This window comes from Myripristis murdjan, chromosome 4 (assembly GCF_902150065.1).
Source record: "Myripristis murdjan chromosome 4, fMyrMur1.1, whole genome shotgun sequence".
NCBI classification, from domain to species: domain Eukaryota; kingdom Metazoa; phylum Chordata; class Actinopteri; order Holocentriformes; family Holocentridae; genus Myripristis; species Myripristis murdjan.
This window is the reverse complement of record NC_043983.1, coordinates 30,133,783-30,155,862: the sequence shown is the minus strand read 5'-3', so window position 1 is coordinate 30,155,862 and position 22,080 is coordinate 30,133,783. Positions and strand designations below refer to the sequence as shown.

General features: G+C 40.6%; 1 protein-coding gene across 5 annotated transcripts; it reads left to right on the top strand.

Annotated features, from left to right (window-relative positions):
* Window positions 1-3,806: 3,806 nt before the first annotated feature.
* On the top strand, window positions 3,807-21,439 carry cherp (calcium homeostasis endoplasmic reticulum protein). Of its 5 annotated transcripts, none has more exons than XM_030049955.1 (20): window positions 3,807-3,995; window positions 5,888-6,061; window positions 8,823-8,861; window positions 10,031-10,200; window positions 11,327-11,464; window positions 12,058-12,209; window positions 12,953-13,064; window positions 13,696-13,785; window positions 13,884-14,133; window positions 14,359-14,519; window positions 14,969-15,229; window positions 15,690-15,885; window positions 15,994-16,232; window positions 16,413-16,546; window positions 17,051-17,137; window positions 17,726-17,872; window positions 18,649-18,762; window positions 18,883-18,977; window positions 19,161-19,346; window positions 20,218-21,439. In XM_030049955.1, exons 1-20 carry the CDS (start codon window positions 3,971-3,973, stop codon window positions 20,253-20,255), a joined length of 2,808 nt encoding a protein of 935 aa, XP_029905815.1. In that variant the 5' UTR covers window positions 3,807-3,970; the 3' UTR covers window positions 20,256-21,439. The 5 variants fall into 5 exon arrangements, with proteins under 5 accessions (XP_029905815.1, XP_029905813.1, XP_029905814.1 ...); XM_030049953.1 differs by having other exon boundaries at window positions 15,690-15,897; XM_030049954.1 differs by having other exon boundaries at window positions 14,356-14,519.
* The last annotated feature ends 641 nt before the right edge of the window (window positions 21,440-22,080 follow it).

Here is a 22,080-nt window from a genome sequence, read left to right as displayed (position 1 = left end):
TAGTCAAGTCACTTTCATTACTCAAGTCATTTTTCATTCATATAGCGCATTTAAAAAAAAAAAAAAAAAAAAAATAGGAGTTGACCCGAAGTGCTTTACAATCGTGGCAGAAAGGTTTACAATACAATTGTACAAAGATTAAAAAGAGTAGCACATAAAGGCCAAGAGTAAAATGGAAAACACAATGAAGAAAAAAATTAGATATTGAACTCGTGAAATTGAGACGGAATTTGAATTAAGAAATCAATATATATAGTTGTCATACTTGAATATCTTTAGCGATTGCGAAACGTTGAAATGACTTTTAAAGATAGCTTTAAAAGCAAGAGTTGTCGTACTTCGTTAAAATTCAATAAAATTACGATATTGAACTCGAAAAGTTGAGATGAAATTTAAATTATGAAATTACTACACAGAGTTGTCGTAGTTGAATATCGTCAAATTTAGATTTTCCACTCGAGAAGTTGAGATATTATTTAATTTTAAATAAAGAAATCGATTTACAGAGCTGTCATCAGCGTAACGTTTAAATAACCAACGGTCAATCACAGGTGGACCGGCGTAATGTTAGTGTTACTAGCCCTTTTTCAAACACTACTAGCCAGATTTCGAAATAGATAATTTTCCAATACACTTTCACAGTTCACCCTGACTGAAGTTTGATAACATTATGGAAATGTCACTTGAGAAAGCGGTGTTTTTTTGCGGGTGTTTCCTTACCTGTTGCACTCGTCACCGCGGTGGGACATGTTCGCACTGATGTGTCAGAGGCCGACTGAGGGAGGCACGGCGGAGGACGCAGCACAGCCTCTCCCAGCTCTGTCTCCTCCCTCCGGTCAGAGAGGGATGGCAGGACAACTGAGAAAAAAACCTATGATATCGACTTCACCAAAAGCACATATTTTTTAGTCATTATTCTTACTGCTTCAGATCTTTATGTGTTGCTGAGTGCGAGGCCTATATACAGTAGCGGATGGATCTAGCAATAAATTTGAATGGGGATAAAACTAAAACGGCTTTTCTGAAGTTCTAAGCAGGCTGGCTGATGGTGATGTTATGACAGCAATGAAGCTACTCATGTCTTAATTTACTTACATTTTATCCACAAAACATATCAAACCACTAATCAGTGAACTTTAAATCCACTCCAGATAAATTTAGCATTTTTTGCATTCATCAAATGCTATCTAAAGTACACATTTTGCATCAAAGAAACAATGCACATTAAAAGGCAAGTGATATGTAGGCTACTTTTTGATGATTAGATTTTGATCTATAACGGTGTAGCCTATTGAAAGTATGACGAATCGCTTCCCTTTACAGCTTATTGTCATTTTACAGTGTGTGGTAAGTGTATTTATATATTTTCAGTTAGATGACTGTCACTGAATGGTGTCCATAAGAGTGGTGGAGTGGCTTATTCCCCACTTATCTTACACAGTCACAGAATTTAGATTGCAATGCACTCGTATCAGGAAAAACCTGCTTCACAGAGGTATGTGGGGGTGAAGAGACAGATGCTGTCAGGGCTGCTTGGTGGATGTTCTTATGGTTTTGTAGTTACAGTGGGCGTGGGTCGTCTTGTGTCTGTGACTGAACTGAAATGGGAAGTGGGTTCCAAAAGGCATTCACTTGGACAAATTTTCTTCCTTTTTTGTACATAATTTTAAAGTTTTTTTTTTTATTTACTTGAAATTGAAATTGAAAATTGAAAATATGACCTGAGTCAACACATGGATATTTTAGGCTACCTTCTGATTTATTATTTTAAATCAGTCAATTTGTAGCCGACCAATCAATGACAAACAGCATGTTTGAACATAAAAATAACACATAATGCAGAATTACATGAAGCAGAAGAGAGAAATGTAACAATTCCATAGCATGCAGGTTTGCCATTTACCTCCCAGAAGAAAATAAAATAACTATTCTTTCCATCTTTCTTGAAAAATTCTATATTTCATGTCAACCTTTCACGTTTTTGTCAGCAGGTTTGCTTAATTAATAAAATGCAGCAACTAGCCTGCTGGCTTTTCCTTTAATTCCGTCTGATGGATTGTTTGTAGCACTGGCTCGATTTAATTTATTATAATTTAACATTAATAATTAATTTACCATTTTACTATAGAACCCTCTTATTTTTTCTTGCAAATATTGCAGTTCTTAAAAAAATGAGAACTGCTCATGAGCCGGCTTTTGACCCGGAGCCAAATCTCTGACATGTCTGACCTTTCCCTTTGATTTGTCGCCTGTCTGTATTTAGGTTGTATACACTCTTCATTTGAAGTCACAGTATTGTTTTGTTGAGTTTCATAAAATCGATTGCAGTGATGAAGCTTAAAGGGATCTTTTTCTGGGAGTGTTTGTGGAAATTCTGCATTTTGTTGGAATGCAGGTTATTTCAGTGCACCGCACCTGCAGTTTCAGGTCTCCTGCATTGTTTGCATTACACTGTATTACACCTATTATGGAGTTATATTGGCTTGTTGGCTTGTTTTATCTTTTTTTTTTTATTTTGGGAAAGCTTAATAATTACAATAATATTCTAATTTGTAATTTCTATTTGTGTATATGACTATGTATTTCCTGGCAGTGGGGAAAGTTTAATTAGTGAATTGGTTTAACTGTGTGAATGTAAGGCATATAATTCAAAAATTAAAGCCCCACCCTTTTTCTTACTTTTAGTTCAGTCTGAGGTTGCCCTATGGTATTTGTCAAGTCCACTACTGATTTATCTTCAACCTTCCTCTTAGTGCATTTTAACCCATAATTGACTCTGTTCAATTTCTCTTTCTTATTTTACTACTTTGATTTTGACTTTTTCATTTTGTTTGTTTTATATGTTTTAGCCTGGTCTTTTGTGTTTTGTTCCTTGCATGTGTAAACAGAATAATTCAAAGAACTTGTAATTGACTTTTTTTCTTGTCTTTGTGTGTGTAATCAACTTGTGAATTTTTATAGTGATATCTGAAAGTAAAATGTTGAACTCCTTTCCCCTGTGTGTTAAAAAGTGTTTTTTGGTATTATATGGTCATAAATAGGTGATTTACAAAACTTTCCACAAATGGGATTCCTTGGGACTTTTTTTCCCTCACTCAGGACAAACTGAGGATACAAAATCAGTTGAGTTTGCTTCTCTTGCAATTTGTCCTAGCTTGACCCCAATGTTGGCCTGAAATTACTGGACTATAACTGAGTTTTCTATCGTAGCGCCTTTCCGGACACATTATGCGGACTAGCGCCACAGTGGGCTGCAGCGGTATTGCAGACAAATTAGATAGATAGATAGATAGATAGATAGATAGATAGATAGATACTTTATTCATCCCGCAGTTTTTCAGCAGTATCCACAGATTACAGCTTAATTAAGTAAAAAATAAAAAATAAAGAATAAGATCTAAGTACAACAGAATAAGATCTGAGTACAACAGAATAAGATCTAAGTACAACCCAGTGTGCAAAAAGCAATGTGCAAAAAAAAAAGAAAGAAAGAAAGAAAGAAAAAAGAAAAAACCGTGTGCATGGGTGTATAAAATGTGCATAGAGGTAGGTCAATGATTAGAAAATTAGAAAACTACTGTACCCCACAGAACCGTGGTTATTACTATGTACACAAAAATGTGTTTAATCGTGAATATTATATGGAAGAAAAACCCAGAATAACGTCAAAAATTCTAAAATCATGATTTCAGGGGCGCCCCTCTCTCACTGAGCTGAAACACTGCTGAGCTGTCGCTCTCCGCCGAGCCACAGGGGGCGCTGAGTGCAAAACAAACTGCTACCTTCTTTTCGTAGCGGTCCGACTCTTAATGTTCATTGTAGCACTTCCGGAGGACGATTTGGGAATGCAACTGTTTTCAGGACATTTGTACAATAATTCGACTAAGTGGTATTAAAAAAAAAAAAAAAAAGACCCGCTCCCGGGCGTCGTGTTTCGGTTGGGCCGGCTCGCTGAGGCTGCGGACGGGACATGGAGATCCCCAAACCCCCTGAAGGTGAGCGCGGCGCCGCGGCGGGCTGCCATGCTACCGCTGCTGTTAGCATGCCAGCTAGCCAGTTAGCCAGCTGCTCAAAAGACACATACTTTATTTTATTACACACTCCCAGGTGATATAAGCCATTATATGTCAGTGAGCGTGTTTTACTGTGGTTTTGAAAGGTCTGTTAGTTTCTGTTTTAAGGATTATTCTGTTAGGTTTTGGGCAGGACTGCAAACAGCCCTCATTCATTTGCTCTCGACTGTGTTGTCCTACTTTCTGTTTTTGCCGTTGATACAATAAAATCCCAGGTAAATCACATAAAAAACATATTTATTTATCTGTTTGCATCCCTAGTAGTCACTTCCAAGGCAGCAGCTACTCCGCCTGGAGTCCACACAAGTGAACATGACATTTTAATGCAAAGAACATGTAACAACTGCTAAAAAAGCTAAACAAAACATAAAACTACTAATAGATAGATAGATAGATAGATAGATAGATATACTTTATTGATCCCAACCAGGGAAATTCTGGTGTTCCAGCAGCAACAGTAGAAACATACAATAAAGTTAACTAAAAAAGAAAGAATAAAGGCTAAATATATACAATAAAGACTAAAAACTCAAAATATACAATAAGGGCTAACCTAAGGAAAAGAGATACGAGATGTGAAAATATACATATGGAATGAATATGACAATATACAGATGGAACTGAAGTATATACATGATTGTATAGATTGTATAGATAAGGAGAGTTAGTATGAAACCAGGAGACTAAGAACCAAGTGGCAGAACCTGACGCCCGGGACTGGGACTCAGGAACTAACCGCCTTGATTCAGCCTCTTAAGGAATCCACTTCCCCTCCAATCAGCGTCAATAAACCTTTTAATTGCGATAATTATACGAATGACAGAGGGCCCATGCTCTATCAGGAATTCGTAAATCAGGAATCACTGTCAGAACAAAAATAAATAAGTAATGAGACATTATTAACTGTTAAATTGATGCTCATCTTTCTTCTATGTGCTCAAGGTAGCTTTCCATCAGCAAGCTCCCTCGTATGAAATCAGAATATCATCTCTAATCAAAATCCTGTATCTGCCCGTGTTTCCCTTGTCCACTGATTTTTAATAAATGTGTGCAAACAACGCAATTACCTAAACTTCTGCCCGCCTTCGCAGCCGCTTCAAAGCCCTTCATGTCTTTTTGTTTTCTACAAATTTTGTGCCTTAACAAGAACGTGGTGAGAGAACCGGGACTTCTAGGAAGGAAAAAGGAATAATGCTGCAAGAGAATTTTGCTCAAGAGAAGAATGTATTATAAGCATAAGCGAAATCATAAGAAATAGAAAAGAAAAAATAAGAAATAGAAAAACACGTGCATTAGAAATTTGTGTAAAAAAGTGTGCATCTATATGAATTAATCCTACTTGTGAAAAAAGTGTGTGTATTATGTGTAAATACATGCATTAATCATGCAAAAATATTACCACAATAGATACAGAAATAGAAATTGAGCATATGTAAAGAGTATACCTATACACACAGGGGATATTGCACTGTCGAGTCATTATTTATGCACCTCATTTCCATATCATGTTACATCTTTTACATTTTTGTGCACTGTGCTAGTTCTGCTTTAATAATTTAGCGTGGGAATTGTGAATTGCATTAAGTGAATTTTTCACCCAAATTATCACATATGATGTAAGGAATATAAAATATATCAGTGAAAGAATTAGCATTTTCACATTTAATATTGCAGGTTAGAATACACTCCACTGTTTGCAAAGATGACCCTAAAACTCATTCCTGTCTTGTGTTTCCTTACACTGAAAGACTGACCACCAACTGTCTCCACTGTTTATGATTTTCTTCCTCTTCTTCTTCTTCCTCCTGGTGCAGATCAAGAGCTGAGGAACGTGATCGACAAGCTGGCTCAGTTTGTCGCTCGAAATGGCCCCGAGTTTGAAAAGATGACGATGGAGAAACAGAAGGACAACCCCAAGTTCTCCTTTCTCTTTGGAGGGGAATACTTCGGCTACTACAAGTGCAAGCTTGCTATCGAGCAACAGCAGCGTATGTAGATAAAGAGACAGTCCGCCCCAAAACAGAATTCGCACAGAGACACTCCTGTCATCTTGCAGTTTTAATTTGGTGTTGACGGTCATCAGCTCTCACCCACAGGTTAAACCCTCAGTCAGGGCCTGGAGATACACAATCTGTAGCTGCTTTATGATTACTGAAATTTGGTAACTTTGTGTACTGATACCTGTGCTTTTTACAGAAAAAGTAATAATTCACGTGTTGCCTGTTAAAAAATAGATTTTCTGCTGTATTCCAGGGCCTTAAAAATAGCACTGGAACATAGCATTTAAACTGAAAGAAAAGAACAGGCCTGTAGCTGTCATAAATGGGTAATTAATTTCAACAAATGAGCAAAATGTGAGTTAGAATACAGCTGTTGATATTGAAATAAACCCATAGATTGTGATTAAAATTGATGAAGCCATGCCCTAAATAAGCTGTTATTGAAAGGGCAGTCACCCGGTCCAAGCACACGGAGCACGTTCATAAAGCGAGTCGGAGCGCTGCTGTTTCCTGTTTTGGAAGGCACTGCTCGCTGATGAAAGACACAGAACTGTCTGAGATCACAGGAAAAATATGAATTCTGTTTTACAGTGGATTTTCCCTTTTGCCGATGGGTGTTCTAAGCCTCTGGTAGTGTTTCTGCCAAATCCAAGCTTATTCATGCTCTTCAACCTCATCCAGGCCCTCCACTGCAGAGGCTAGCTTAATGTCTACGTCAGTGTTATACTGCAGCGGAGAAGCAGCAGCAGTATAAGCAGAAGTTACCATTCATCCAAAATCCAAAAACAGGCCACGTTTTCACAGCAGGACCAGCTGGAGCTCACCAGAGCTGAGAGGAAATGCATGTCACTTGGAACTGAAGACGACATCTGTTTATTTGTAACAGTAGGCGCAAAAGTTTGACCTGGTTTGTGACTTAACTTTTGGTGCCAGTCGTCTTCTGGACCAAGTGAGATGCTCTGTGCGTCTGTGTGCCAGTCACACTTGATAGACACCTGTATTTCTGCTTTTTCTAGCTAGGATTTGTGTGAGTAGCTTAATGTGAAGCCACTGAAATCAAGAATGTCTGCGCACTTAAGTCAGGAGCAGGAAAAACAACAATTGAGTAAAAAAAAAAAAAAAAAAAAGCGAAAAAAACAAGAAGAAAGAAGTCGGTGCAACAACTGCATTGCAAATCACTGCTGCATTTATGCCAATAATGTGTGTTCACCCAACGAGCAACACACACATCGAGCTTCAGCGCGCAGGGAAACTGTAGATCTGCAGACGGTCCACAAGCCTGTCGGTTGAGAAAAGTTAGCAATGGCCAATCCTTTAGCGGTTTATTGGGCATCAACAGCTGATCACATTTACAGTCATTGTTTTCCTAGCGATGTAGTTTAGTCTCATGACCAGGCGTTAGAAGTTAGTTACAGCCATTCAAAGACTCCCAGTTCTATGAAACTATCGCTGATCTCTGCTGCGACAGTAAACATCTCACAAACGATTCTTGTACAAGAATGGCATCTGTTCTTGAGGTCATTTGTGAGCTTTGAAATAATATTGTATTTTTTTTTTTCTGTTTTCTGTTAGTGCTATTTAATTAGCACTTGCCCCTTAATTTCATTAAACAGTATAAGACTCTTAAAGGCAGTACCAAAGTGGTGAAAATAGATGATTTCTATAAAAACATAGCTTGTCACTGTGTGTGTTGGTCCGTTAGTTCCAGGGGGGCACATCTCCACGTCTGTTGGTGGACTTTGTGATAACATTCATGTTGGCTTTTCGCTAGAGGATGAAATCTGGCAGTTTGTGTGACCCCTTTGTGATTCCTTTAGTGCTACCAGCCGTCCACATTTTTAACTTTGCACACTTATATCTCAAAAATGACTTCGGTATTTTCTGTGGAATTAGGTTACAGTGTTTGTGTTGGCTAGAGCAGTGGTTCTCAGATGGGGTACTTTGGAGTACCGCAGGGCATATGTGAGATTTAAAAAAAAAAAAAAAAAAAGTTAATTTAAAACTACCAGTCATGCATAATTCCTAAAGTAATTATCCTATGCTATAATACGTTCAATAAGAACATGTGAATGTAAGTTTGATAAACAACATTTTATATTCAGCATTCCCCTCAGGGTTTCCTGAAGGAGTCAGATGTGTTGTTCACAGCCAAGACAGAAATCAGTAAAATGGATTTGTGGTTGAAATGTAGCAGCTGAAAACAGGGAGAGAAAAAAATGAAAAAGAAGAAAAAACAAACAACAAAATATCCTCTGTTTGAGGTTGTTGTTTCAGACACTGATGGAGCTGGACTGAACCTCTTTGTATAGACTTTTTTTTTGTTTTTGCACCAGTCAGCAAGCATTTGGCTGTAAAAATATTTAAAATGCAGCACATTATTGAAAAAAAGTTTGAGAACCACTGCACTAGAGGATGAAACCTTACCAGTGACCCTGTGACCTTCCCTCTTGCTCCATCAGCAGCACCTTTGTCGGTAATAACTTGCTCGTTCTTGGCCAGAACAAACAAAGCCCCACACATCGCTCGCAATTTGACAGAATACGAAAGTGATCGTCTTCCGAGTTGCTCACATTGTCAATGCAGCGTAACTTTTTGTAGTTGCAGGAGCATGTTGGCCCTCTCTGATGGAGGTCAGATGAAATCAAAAGTTTGGAAATAAATGCGCAGTCTTCTGCAAAGTTGCACAGAGTTCTTGTGTCACTCATGTAATGCCACTGAAATGCATTAAAGTTTGCTTTTCTCCACATAGATCCCTCTACCCACGATGGGGAGGAGTATAAGGCTGAAGGTATTTATTTGGCACCAGCTTTGTCAGATAAATTTGAAATAACAGTTGGAAATCTATTATTATTATTATTATTTTTGCATATTTTTGCTGGACATTATCACACCCGTGCTTGAGAGCTTTTTGTTTTCGTTCTCATTTGCGTTATTCATTTTAGTATGTTTTTCTTTTATTTTTACTGTTTGTGATCAAGTGCCTGAAGGAAGATATCGCAGCGATATCTTCTCAGTGGTGCTGGTAAAATGTGCCGAGTGGCTCCTACATGATCACGTCAAATTTGATCATAGTTCAGTCAAACCAAAGTGCAGTCTGTTGATTTGTCTTTGAGCCAGGCCTTGTTGATTTATCAGACACTGGATTGTTTTTGCTTGGGATTCAGTGCAGCTGTAGTTTAGGGCTGCACGATTTTCACAAGAAAAGATTTGAGAATGTTGGCATCACAGTACCAGTCTGCATGGACATGGGTTTCTGCCTAATTTTCCTCACAGCTTTTGGGACAAAAATGTGGAATAAGGTTATTATTTTCTGTGTTTTTTTTAAGTGTAATAAATGATTTTTCTTAGTAAAATAGCCTGCCATAGACATGTTTGGCTGTAAAAATGACTTTTCACCCATTGGAAGTGGAAATTATTGCGTTCAGTGTTTAAATTTGGGTTTTTTATTTCTTTGTTATAAATAATTGTGCAGCCCTACTGTAGTTGTCTGTTCTAATCCATGTGCTCTGTTTTTGGAAACCTTGTCGCTTCTTTTATTTAATGATTTTGGAAATGCCAACGTCTTCCTTTTCAGCATCAGTTTTTTTCTGAAGTAGTCAGGGGAGTAAAATAAGGAAACTGTTTCGTGTTGCTGCCAGTTGCATGTCCTATAATTCCCCTTTGTTCACTATTCTGCTTTGCTCCCGGAAAATATCATCTGCTTGCTGTATGTAAGCCTATTTACATCTCGTTTGACCTTTTGAGGTCCTTTAGATCGGAAAGTGCTTGTGTGGCATCGGCAAAAATGACATTAATCTCACCTTTACATGATATTCTCAATAAATACATCTTTTCTCTCAGGGCGGCTATAACGCCTCAGCACTCGTACAACATTAAGCCTTTGAATAGCAGCCCTGAAATCAAGGCTTTGTCACCCCTCCATCAGACTCTCACCCTCTCTGCTGTTTTGTGTTGCAGATATGTACAACCCGGGTGCCAAAGATGTGGTCGATGTCCCGCCGCCACCCATGTCCATCATCGCTCCCCCTCCGATCCCTCCGCCAGCCACGCCCTCCATCGACGAGCTCATCCAGCAGAGTCAGTGGAACCTGCAGCAGCAGGAGCAGCATCTGCTCACACTCAGACAGGTACAGAGCTGGCAGAGACCCGCCTGGGTTTGTGAAGGACAATGCTGATATTTTTAGATCAAAAACTGCTGAACAGTTTTCATTCCAAAAAAGTACAAGCATTTTTTGCCCCTAGATTTTTATTTTTGTATCTGGAAAAGCCTCTGAAACAGCCCTTAGACCACGGGACACTAAAGACCACTAGCCCACAATATTAGTCAGTAAGACACATTAATGAACACATGCAGAGAAACAAGGTCAGTAAATTTAGCTTGAGTACATAATAGTAGTATGATGTTAATTCTACAGTAAATATGTACTCAGGCAAATTATAAATCGAATAAATTGATAAGGCACATCATTTTTAATTGACGTTCAACAGTCAAACAGGGTGGAATCCGTTGTCGAAGAGGCAGAGATAACACATTTTTCGAGCCACAGTAGCAGAAAATAGACTCAAGTGCAGTACAGCCACATGACTCGTTGCAGTTTCATCTGCATTGTGGGAAACACAGGAGATCACAGCGGTAGATGAGTCAGGTTGGGGGCGCGGAGCAGCAAAACATAATCTCAAAATAACTCCTGAAATCCACTGAACATCACTGTGTGAATACATAGCAGTAGAAAAGGTGTGTAGTTTTCCCTTTCTCATGTCTGAGAAATAAGTGATGTGACTTGATTGATTGATTAATTACTTTTTGTTTGTTAGGAAATTATTTTTGAGTCTCATTGCAGTCAGATGTGCACATTTACACATTTAGCAACATAATTAGGTAGAAGATGGCACATTTACCTGCTCGTGGTACTTCACCTGTAATCTTAGCTTGCTCAGTAACAGGATATCTGAAAGGACAAATGGTCTGCGGGTTGGTTTTCGACACACTTTTGACAGTCCATGTAGATCATAAAGTGAATGAGCGCTGTCATTAATAATAGCTTCCCCTCTTTTAACAGCCCTGGACTCATAAATTGAGGTCATACAGTCAAACTGCACACCAGCTGTCTTGCCATTTGAGTAATTTTATGACTCTTGGTTTTATTGCTTGGAGATAGAGGCAAATACCACGAGACAAACCAAAAAATTTTAACACTCTATGCTTAAAGTCTCATTTGTCTTTTCTCTGTTTCTCCCCTCTTCTTTTTTCAGGAGCAAGTGACAGCAGCCATCTCTCTGGCGATGGAGCAGCAGATGCAGAAGCTGCTGCTGGAAACGCAGTTGGACATCACCGAGTTCGACAACCTGCTGCAGCCCATCATAGACACCTGCACTAAGGATGCAATCTCTGTAAGGCCTCAGCATCTGAGATTATTTATTTATTTGAATGTGAAGTCTGCAGTGGTTATGTGCATAGATGATAGAAAGGTGGAAAATGACTCCTGAGATGCTTTCAGGTCTCACCTCAAAGGACCATATTAGTGGTTCCGACTGTTTTGTGAAATATGTACAAAATGTATATACTTAGACTTAGTGAGTATAATTTCTCCAACCCTTTATCCAGCCGTTGTTTTCCATTCATACCACTATGATATGAAAATTAACTTTCAGAGACTTTTTTTCTCACTAGTATTCCATCGCTGTAATAAAGTCATCTGCATTAGTTTTCCTAAAAGCAGCAGCACTGTTGTGTTTTGATTAGTTGAAGTTTCCCCGGGGAAACGTTTGCTTTACACAGCCAAGTATCACTTTTGTGGTTCATAAATGTGGCAGCTTTGTTAACCGGGATTTTGATTATATGTTGTGAAATCTTTAGCACCCCTGTATGATTTGCAAAATAGTTTGTTGCAGTATAAAATGAGGATAAATTGTATTAAATTGGCCAAACATTCAAAATCAGTGGTATGGTCCTTTAACCCTGTCTCTCTGTTTTTCTGTCCCAGGCTGGTAAGAACTGGATGTTCACCAACGCCAAGACTCCACAGCACTGTGAACTGATGACATCACACCTCCGCAACCGCATCACCGCCGACTCTGCACACTTTGAGCTCCGCCTACACCTCATCTATCTGACCAATGACGTCCTCCATCACTGGTGGGCACGCTCACATGCACAGAAATATTGTCTGAGTCAGTTCATTGCTGATCCTGGCAGAGGCAGAATAATCGAGCGGTAACATGCAAGGTCATGATGTGTTGGAATGGGACTGCAATAGTGCTCTCCTTCCTGTGTGTTACTGCTTTTGTTAATTTATTACTGAATTATTACTGAAATTATTAAATTGAACTGACATTATTACTGAAGAATTATCGAAGCTTTGGGTTTTCATTTGTTAAGTTTAGTTTGGCTCTCTACCAGCAACAAAATATTTCCTGATTGGTCAGCAGTAAACATCCTTGCTTGCTTCATTGCATTGAATGGCATTAACTGAGGGTGTGGATCTTTGTCTTATCAGAGGTTTAGTTCAGATTCACAATTCAGCAGTTAGCAATTTGATTCAAGAACTGCTTTTCCTTTTTGGAATCACTCAGTTTGAGTTTGTAAACCACAATTCATTTAGCAGTTTTAACCAGAAATTTCCATTAACTGAATATGCAACAGTGTATGACAAAACTTTTCCTTTTGGATCATATAAAAATAAGTCACATAACTGAATTACTCACACTTTTATTCCAAAAAAAAGAAAAAAACACTCATGATACATCGATGCAATGAATGAATTATTACACCAACAGTGGACAAATTAAATAAAAACCATGCGGATTGATATGTTTAACTGTATTCATGTTGTATGAAATATAATATAACGTGTGCTGTGTTGTGTTGTGTCCTCCCAGCCAGAGGAAGCAGCAGCGGGACTTACTGGCAGCCCTGCAGAAGGTCGTGGTTCCCATCTACTGCACCAGCTTCCTGGCTGTAGAGGAAGACAAGCAGCAGAAGATCACCAGGGTAAACAGACACAAGTCATAGACCCTAATATACAAAACAGATTCCCAGTTTAATTGAATATACTGCGGTCCCCTCAGCACTTTCTGTTTATTCCACTCTGTCATTTTCAAATTCCATAATAAAACAAATTCGGAGCAAGTGGACGTACTGTCAGAGATGGGAACATTATTGCATTAATAAAATGTAGTGAAAATATTGTGTAATTTCTCAAGTGTATTGAACCATAGAATTATTATTGAAATCACAATCCAAATTGCAGGAACTGCAGTTTTTAAATAAAGGAAAAAAAGTGACAAAACATAGTTGTAAAAGTATTGTAGTGATACAGAGATGCCCTGGCCTAAATATTGTATTTAAATGTATTTAGATTGTATCCTAGCAAGTCACACTATTGTCTTTTTTTTCTGTGAAAATTAAAAATATGATACAAAAATCATATGTTATTGCAATATCTGTAAAATGAATTACAATATGACTTTTTTTCACATAATTCAGCCATATTTCATCCCATTTTACTGTAAAAATGGTAACCATTTCATGTTTACTTATTGCGCAGTCATGTTTTTATGGATATAAATGTCCCTGGATCTGGAATAATTTTTTTTTGCTCTATATGATCCTCTTTTACCAGCTGTTGCAGCTTTGGGAGAAAAACGGCTACTTTGACGAGGTGACCATTCAGCAGCTGCAGAACCCAGCACTGGGCCTGGGGCAGTACCAGGTGAGACCATACAGACTTACCTGGGTTCATTCCCATGTAACCTGTCATTTACCGCCCAAATACCTCTCATTCTTACCCATATCTCTGCTGTCTGCCAGGCGTCTCTGATCACCGAGTATGCGGCGGTGGTGCAGCCGGTGCAGCTGGCCTTCCAGCAGCAGATCCAGGCCCTGAAGACGCAGCATGATGAGTTTGTCAACAGCCTGAAGCAGCAGCAGCAGCAGCAGCAACAACAACAACAGCAGCAGCAACAGCAGCAACAACAGCAGCAGCCGCCGCCTGCCGCCGTGGGTCAGCTGGCCGCCCCTGCTGAGGCTGAGAAGGCCTCGCCCATGACGTCACAAGCTGGTGGGAACACACACACACACACACTCCTAACAACTCCTAATCAAGGTGTTACACTGCCCTGCTACAGGCTGTATAAACCTTTGAATGCCATACCACCTTATTAATTTTAAGGAGGAACATTACTCTATTTATATGCTTTAGACTGTTATCGTGTGCATTTGTGTTTGTGTTTTTGTCTCCTGCATGCTGTAATATATTGGTGTGTGTGTGTGTTGTGGGCAACAGATGTAAAAGGCTCCATGTCAGGCCCGGCACCAGGTGAGTTTGACGGAGCCTCGTCCAGACAGCAAGACCCCAGTAATCCCAGCGGGCCACCGGACATCCCGTCCTCCAAACCTGCCTGGTACGACCCCCAACACATGGGCCCCTGGAACCCCAACCAGCCGGTAAGAGGCTCTTCGAGTGTGTGTGTGTATGTGTGTGTTTTTCTCCAGCTTTGTCATTGCATGGTCTGCAGCTCCTTAAAAAGTCTATATTTTTTTATAAATACCAGGCCATAAAAGTGATTAATTAATCTTAAAGTCTAAGACTGACCCCTGCAGTGGACCAAATATAAAGTGCTTCCCTTTATACTTAACTGCAGTGCTTATTTGACTTAAAAATGGCCAATCTTAAAAAGCGGTCTTAAAATGGTATTGAAAAACATCAAATTTAACTCATCCTGCACCTGTAGACACCTTGAAGTAAATGACCATGACTGGAATCAAAGTGAACCAGTTATATTTCAGGTACAAATCAAATTTCTGTCTTTTGCAGGTAACTATATACACCCTGAAGCCTGGACTTGAAACAAGAGGCTCCTCTGATGTTCTTTCCTACATGTTTTCTTCCCCAGCCTCCCTTTGACCCGGCCCAGCCCCCGCCCCCCTGCCCTCCCTGGAACAGCCACGAGGGGATGTGGAACGACCAGAGGGACCCAGGGAGCTGGAGTGGAGGCCCACCCAGGGAAGGAGGCCCTTGGAGCGGGCCGGGTGGGTCCGACCCTGGCCCCCCATCTTGGAACTCCCAGTATGACCAGCAGCCGCCGTGGGGGAACCAGCCCGACCAGCCCCCACCCTGGGGCCAGAGGGAGCCCCCGTTCCCCCCACGCATGCAGGTACATTGGGAGGATTAACTTTGTCCTCCTCTGATTTGTTGTCCTTATGCATAGTAGATGTTTACCTTGGGGGGTTCTTAAAGTGTCATTCCTGAAGTTAAGTTTAATCTCTTGTGTTTTTCTTTCGTCACCGTGTTACTGATATATTTACAGTTTGATTATAGACGGAGAACATAAAGTAGCACAGGTAGAAACCCTATAGAGTTTGTATTTGATAACACTATTTATAGCGAGTAAATTCTTTGTTTTGTGCAGTGTACGGTTTCCTATCTTTTCTTCATTATCTACTCTGATCCACCGGGAAATGATTTTTTCCACTGTCTTTTGTGTGAATTATAAACCAAGGACAGTTTCTCACTCCCACATTGATTTACTGAGCTTTTAATACACAAATTTGCCTTGGGTGACATTTGTCCTCTTATCATTCCTTTTATATCTTTCCTTTCCACTTTTTCTACAGAGACCTCCACACTTCAGAGGGCCCTTCCCTCCCCACCAGCAGCCGCCTCCCTTCAACCAGCCACCTCCGCCGCCCCACAACTTCGGCCGCTTCCCACCACGCTTCATGCAGGACGACTTTCCTCCCAGACACCACTTTGACCGGCCGCCGTACCCCCCGCACCGCTTCGACTACGCTCAGGGAGACTATCCGGGAGGTGAGGGTAGAGGTAGATACTGACAATTACTACATGATTTTGGGCAGCATTTTTTCTTTTCGGTGTGTTATCTTGTTTGGTTTAACTGCCTCCACCTCCCTGTTCCAGATATGGGTCCTCCTCCCCACCATCATCCCAACCAGAGGCTTCCTCCTCCAGGCATGGGGGCTGACCACCCCCCCTGGGGCGCCGGCCAGCACCCAGAGTTTGGCCCACCGCCCCACGGCTTCAACGGTCAGTCGCCGCACATGCGTCATCGGCAGCCTCCAGCCCATGACGACCCCAGTCTGGTGCCCAACGTGCCCTACTTCGACCTGCCAGCTGGCCTCATGGCTCCACTGGTTAAAGTAAGTCGCCTGATTTTACCACAGGAGCATTAAAATAACTAATCCAGCCTCAGGGACACATAGACACAGATTTTACCAACGGCTTAAATTTAAAAGACTGATTGATTACTGCCTGCAACAGGTACATTTTCTCAGTTTTGATGGTCAACACTGATGTCCCCTCTTTTGTGTGCTGCTCAGCTTGAGGACCATGATTACAAGCCACTGGATCCAAAAGACATCCGGCTGCCGCCTCCCATGCCTCCCAGTGATCGGCTACTAGCTGCTGTGGAGGCTTTCTACAGCCCCCCGTCCCACGACAGGCCCCGCAACAGGTACAACCTCCTGCACCAACACTGCAAGAGAAATCTGGTTCAAACTGAAATTTTGAAAAGCTGCAGCTGATATGGTAGCCTGTTTATTCAGGTAGTCTCCAGGCTTTAAACAAGTCTGAAAGTTATTACAATTATTAATTTAAACAGTGACAGCCGTCTTTGCACTGCATTTCCACCGTGGTTGTAGTCTGTAAAACCTTTTTCCCCCATTGCATCTGCTTTAATAAACACAGTGGTTGACACCATGCGCTGTTAGAAATCATTAGCTGTGTTTTTTTCATTCCCCCAGTTAGTGTTGTAGAAAGTCCTTCAGCTATGTTCAATTGGAAGAGGCTGTTTGGTCAGCTTTGTTTATTTTTGATTTTCATCATTTATGCTGAAATAATTTGCTGTTGAATCGAATTGAAAGCAAAAGGTCTTAAAAAGTCACTGATTGGTAAATATTTTAGTCTTCAATTCCATAAATGACACTTTCAGATGTTCATTCATTTGTTCCTCCACCAGTGAAGGCTGGGAACAGAACGGCCTGTACGAGTTCTTCAGAGCCAAGATGAGAGCCAGGAGGAAAAAGGGGCAGGAGAAACGCAACAGGTGAGTTTTTTTTTTCTCTGTCTTTATTTGTGCAATTTTCTTCTCTCCGACTAAATTCACACTGCTTGCGGTTTGGTGTCTTGGTGTTTGTCCTGCACGATGAGCTATGGAACTGGTGCCAGCCCATTGATTTGTTTGCGGAAATATCTCTTACACTGCAGTCAGACATTCATGATACTCCAGGAGACTCCAGGAGCACTGAAATGATTAGTTGATAGACACAAAATCATTTGACTGTAATTTTGGCAATCAATCAACCGTTTGTTTCATTTATCGAGTAAAAATTCTGGGTGCAGCAGCTCAGACTTCTCATGCAGTTTCATGACATCGCTTGGGCTCTGGTAATGTGTAATGAGCCTTTATCATTATTTTGACATTTGGTTGACCAAAGGAGGAACAAATTAACCCCCGCCCCAACAGAACCCAATAAATTATTCAACCATGGGGGGATTAGTCTAGAGGGGGACTGCATAATTTTTGACATTACATTGATCTCCTGTTGAGGTCAGGGATGGAACATTGCTGTGCCGTTAATAACCTACATGTTTAAAACCTCATTTCTTCCCCGCCCCTTGTTCCCCTCCCCAGTGCCCGTGGACCCAGTCGGTCCAGGAGTCGCTCTCGCAGCCGAGGAAGATCGTCGTCTCGCTCCAGCTCTCGCTCCTCCAAGTCCTCAAGGTCACGTTCACGCTCCTCACGCTCCCGCAGCCGCTCCCGGTCCTACTCACGATCCAGGTGAGTAAAAACACATGCGCACACACAACTTGTTGCAACTGGTGGCTACATGAAGTGAAAGCAGGAGAAAAAGATGTAATCAAATATGTTTTTATTTCAGACATCAAGGGAGTAAATATTACAACATTTTAAATGGTGTGTAGACTTGATATACACTTGTTATATTCAGTGGGAGTCCACCCCCCCAACACTGGCATTGCTAGTGCCCTGCTGTGTTTATTGAGTCACACAGGAGTAAAGTCACTCACTGAATGCCAAAATGTTGCTGGCATCACAAGAAGCTGTGAAAATTATTTTAAGTCACAGACAAGATGAGTGAGAAATAATTATCACACTACTCCAGTTTTCTGTTAAAGTGGAGTTCAGCTGTGTTTTGTGTTAATGATGTATAAAAGTGGGTTGCATGACTTGCACTTTGTTTCTGTAAAACAAGTTTTGTTTATAACTGACTTTCAGACTCTGTCTGTGAGCTGCATACTGACTATTAGCAAAGTAATAACGTAGAGACCAGTTTTTTAGACAACTTTCTTTCTTCCTTTTCATTCTGGTTGTTGTTGTAAACTGTTATTTGCCTGTTATTGGTCAACATACAAAAACTGTTAAATGTAATGCATCATCTAAACCTCACCTGCACCTGGTCTTGGTCTAGAAAGATGCCAGGTGCAGTGTCCAATGCATCCTCTTGCTGTTGACTGTAAGAAGAGGCGGTGAAAGGTGGTGGCAGTTTGAAAACAGCCGAACGGTGTCATCATGTCCTAACTTGTCTCTCTCTTCAGGTCCAGGAGTCGGTCCAGGTCGTCCCGCAGCCGCTCTCGCTCCAGATCCCGTTCCCGGTCCCGCTCACCCACCAAAAGACGCCGCGCCCCCAAGTCCCGCAGCACCTCTCCTCCGTGAGTCCTCCTGACTTCCATCAGTTAACCCTCCTTTCGGGCTTTGACAAGCGGCTGTGTGTGTGTGTGCATGCTGTTGCATGGGTACTGATCACTAACTTCCCCCTGATCTCTCTGCAGCTCCACGTCAGGTCTGGGCACCGGCCCCCCCAAACCTCTTCCCGACACCCGGCTAGGAGAGGAAAACAAGGGCCACCAGCTGCTTATGAAAATGGGTATGCCATGGAGGGGACAGGGGATGCTTTTCAGAAGTATTTTTAGTGATTTATATAGCAGAGCGTCACTTCCTCACAGAAATGTACAGGCTGTTTGTGGGACTTTGTTGGCACTGATCTGGATGGTTAAACTGGGGCTCCATCCCCTTTTCTCCCCCTTTCTCCCGTCGTCCCGTCCTGCAGGCTGGAGTGGTTCGGGCGGTCTCGGGGCGAAGGAGCAGGGCATCCAGGACCCCATCAAGGGCGGAGACGTCAGGGACAAGTGGGACCAGTATAAAGGAGTGGGCGTGTCACTGGACGACCCGTACGAGAACTACCGCAGGAACAAGAGCTACAACTTTGTTGCCCGTATGAAGGCTCGCGAGGAAGGTACAGCACCGGCGCTCTTCTAGGGTTAGATTGTAGTTGTTTAAAAATTAGATCATACTCTGCACAAACTACAGGAAACGAACCCAAAAAGGGGTTTACGGGACAGAAGTTGACATCTGGTAGGCTGTAGCTCTTCTTGATGCTCATAATCAGCTGTTCCTGCGTTTGTTGTTAAATGATATGAACATCAGACTGCAGAAAAAAGAGCGATCCTCTAAACCCTTAGAGCTTGTCTTGAGTTTACAGGCTTTGGTTCACTTGTTACTTGTTAAGAACAAAATACCAAAATATAATTCAGCTTTCCCTCTCAGGTTCAGATCAGAGAAAACCAACCAAATATATGTATGTGTAGAAGTACTTTATTGATCCCAAATTGGGAAATTGTTGTGTTCCAGCTGCAGGTTGTCCAGACGTCACACAGGGACGACAGCAGGCCACACAAAATATCCCTCTCAACATTAGAAGAGAGAATTATATATCTTTATCCTTAGAAAAATAAAACACAACAAATATTAAAATAAATAAAGTAGCTCGATACAAAAAACATGAGAAAAAAGAAAAAACTTTGCATGCGCTGTAAAAGCAATAAAAAAGTAAAATATACTAAAATGTATCTATAGATATCGGTAGACCTTTCATCTTTTAACCTTTGCATTGACTATATGTATAATGAAATATATCTGCAAAATACAGAGTAGAATATATATATGATAGATGCATACTCATATTGTATAATGTTATTATAGTTTCCATGTATATCTTTACTTATTAAACTGTTATGATGGAGCCTCACTGGAGACCACATGCCTTCAAGTGGAATAATAATCACACAACAACATTAAACATTAATGACAATCCTCTTTCGCTGCAGTCAATCGGGAACCTCAGGAGGCCCCTCCCACTGAGTGATGTCATCAAACCGCCGCCGCCGCCGCCACCTCCCTGCGTCCAGCCAGGATCCAGACCTGCCAGCCACCGTCGGTCTCAGACCCCGAGCACCAGCGTTCATGTCCGCTCGCCCAAGCCCGAGTCCTTTCTCATCCCTCAGAACTCAGTGTGTTTGGTCTGACCCAGCACCGCCGCACTAGTGAAATATTCCAACAAGTGCAAACTCTTTTCGCTCTGCACAATCAAGAAAGTGCCCAAACTGGAGCGGCTTCAGTTCCGTGTTGCTGTTTTGTTTTGTTTTTGTTTTTTTATTTACATTCATGAGCAGATCCAAACGAGCAAAGCTAATATTTTTGGATTTCTGCTTTTGTTCAAGCAGAAATTAACAGCACTGCAGATTAAGCAGAGTCAGCACCAACAATGGGTGGATGCACACACACACACACACACACACACACACACACACACACACACACACACACACACACACACACACAGTTTAAAAACCTTTTCCAAGTCAGCAGACTGTTTTTCGGCATTTAGAAACCGTAACAGAGTAATCAAGCATCGATGATGGTCCGCACTCAAAACACAGCTTTTAGTCTCCCACCTCTGACTTTGTTTCTATGTTATATATATTTTTTTATTTATCAGTGTTTAAAACTGGTTTCCAGGCCTTGTTTAGTTTGCAGGCTGACTTCACAATAGACAAAATGCTCAGGCACTGAATATAGAGCAAAAAAGTGAACTGCTGTTTGCCTCAATGCAGTGTTTTTGATGTGGATCGTCTTTTTCTATCTGTGCGCACACTGGCCGTTAATTGAATGAGAAAGTATTTGAAACCGTTTAAAAAAAATGAATATATATTTTTTATTTTGCTTCTCCCTCACTTTGTTCCATTAAGAAGGAAAAAACACATCATCACAGAGCAGGGAATGGTGGCTCTTCCTTTGAATGTTGTTGCTTTTTCACTGCTGATAATTAATTGTGATACATTTTTCATGTAATATTTTCACATGCAGTGATATTGTAAGTCTTTGATTTTAGTTGTAGTACTCTGTGGCTTTTTGTATATAAAAAAAAAACAAAATAAACAAATCCCACAAAACCAAAATGGGCATGAATATGAAATAAAATCTGTTGTTTCAGGTTAGTTTCGTCTCCACAAAAACACAGAACAGACGAATAAATGGATTTTAACATCACGCTCACTCACAGATGTGCCTTCTGTTTTATTACTTTTCAGTCAGAAATGGAAGAAAGACGGTCAATATTATGATTTTTACTCTCCATTTATAGTTTCAACTCCAGTCAATAAGCATTGATACATTTTTTTCTTTACTTTTTTGCTCGTACTTGGACAAAACTGTCAGTAATATTTGAAGTATTCATCTGTTTCAGTCAAATTCAGACTTGTGACCAGAATTAGGGGCTTCATCTCACAGCTCATAAGCACATACCACAAAGTAATGACTGCAGCAGACTGTCACATATCTGTAAATACTGGCCTTCACACATAAGTCAACATATTTAGCTCTACATGTTTTTTTTTTTTCCTAAGGAATGAGTTCAACTATTCTTTTTTTTTTTTTTTAATGATTTTTTTATACTCGTATTAGTTTCATCCATTATTATTATCAGTGATAGTAATAGTTGTAGCAATAGTATATTTATTATTACCATTATTACCAGTATTAGTATTTACTCCCAATGTTATTTCTAACATGCCATGTTCTAAATTGTTTATCTATGGAATGAGTTCAGTTATTTCCTCTTTTTTTTTTTTTTTTTTATGTTTTTAGTATAATAATAATAAACTTTATTTGTATAGCACCTTTCATACAAG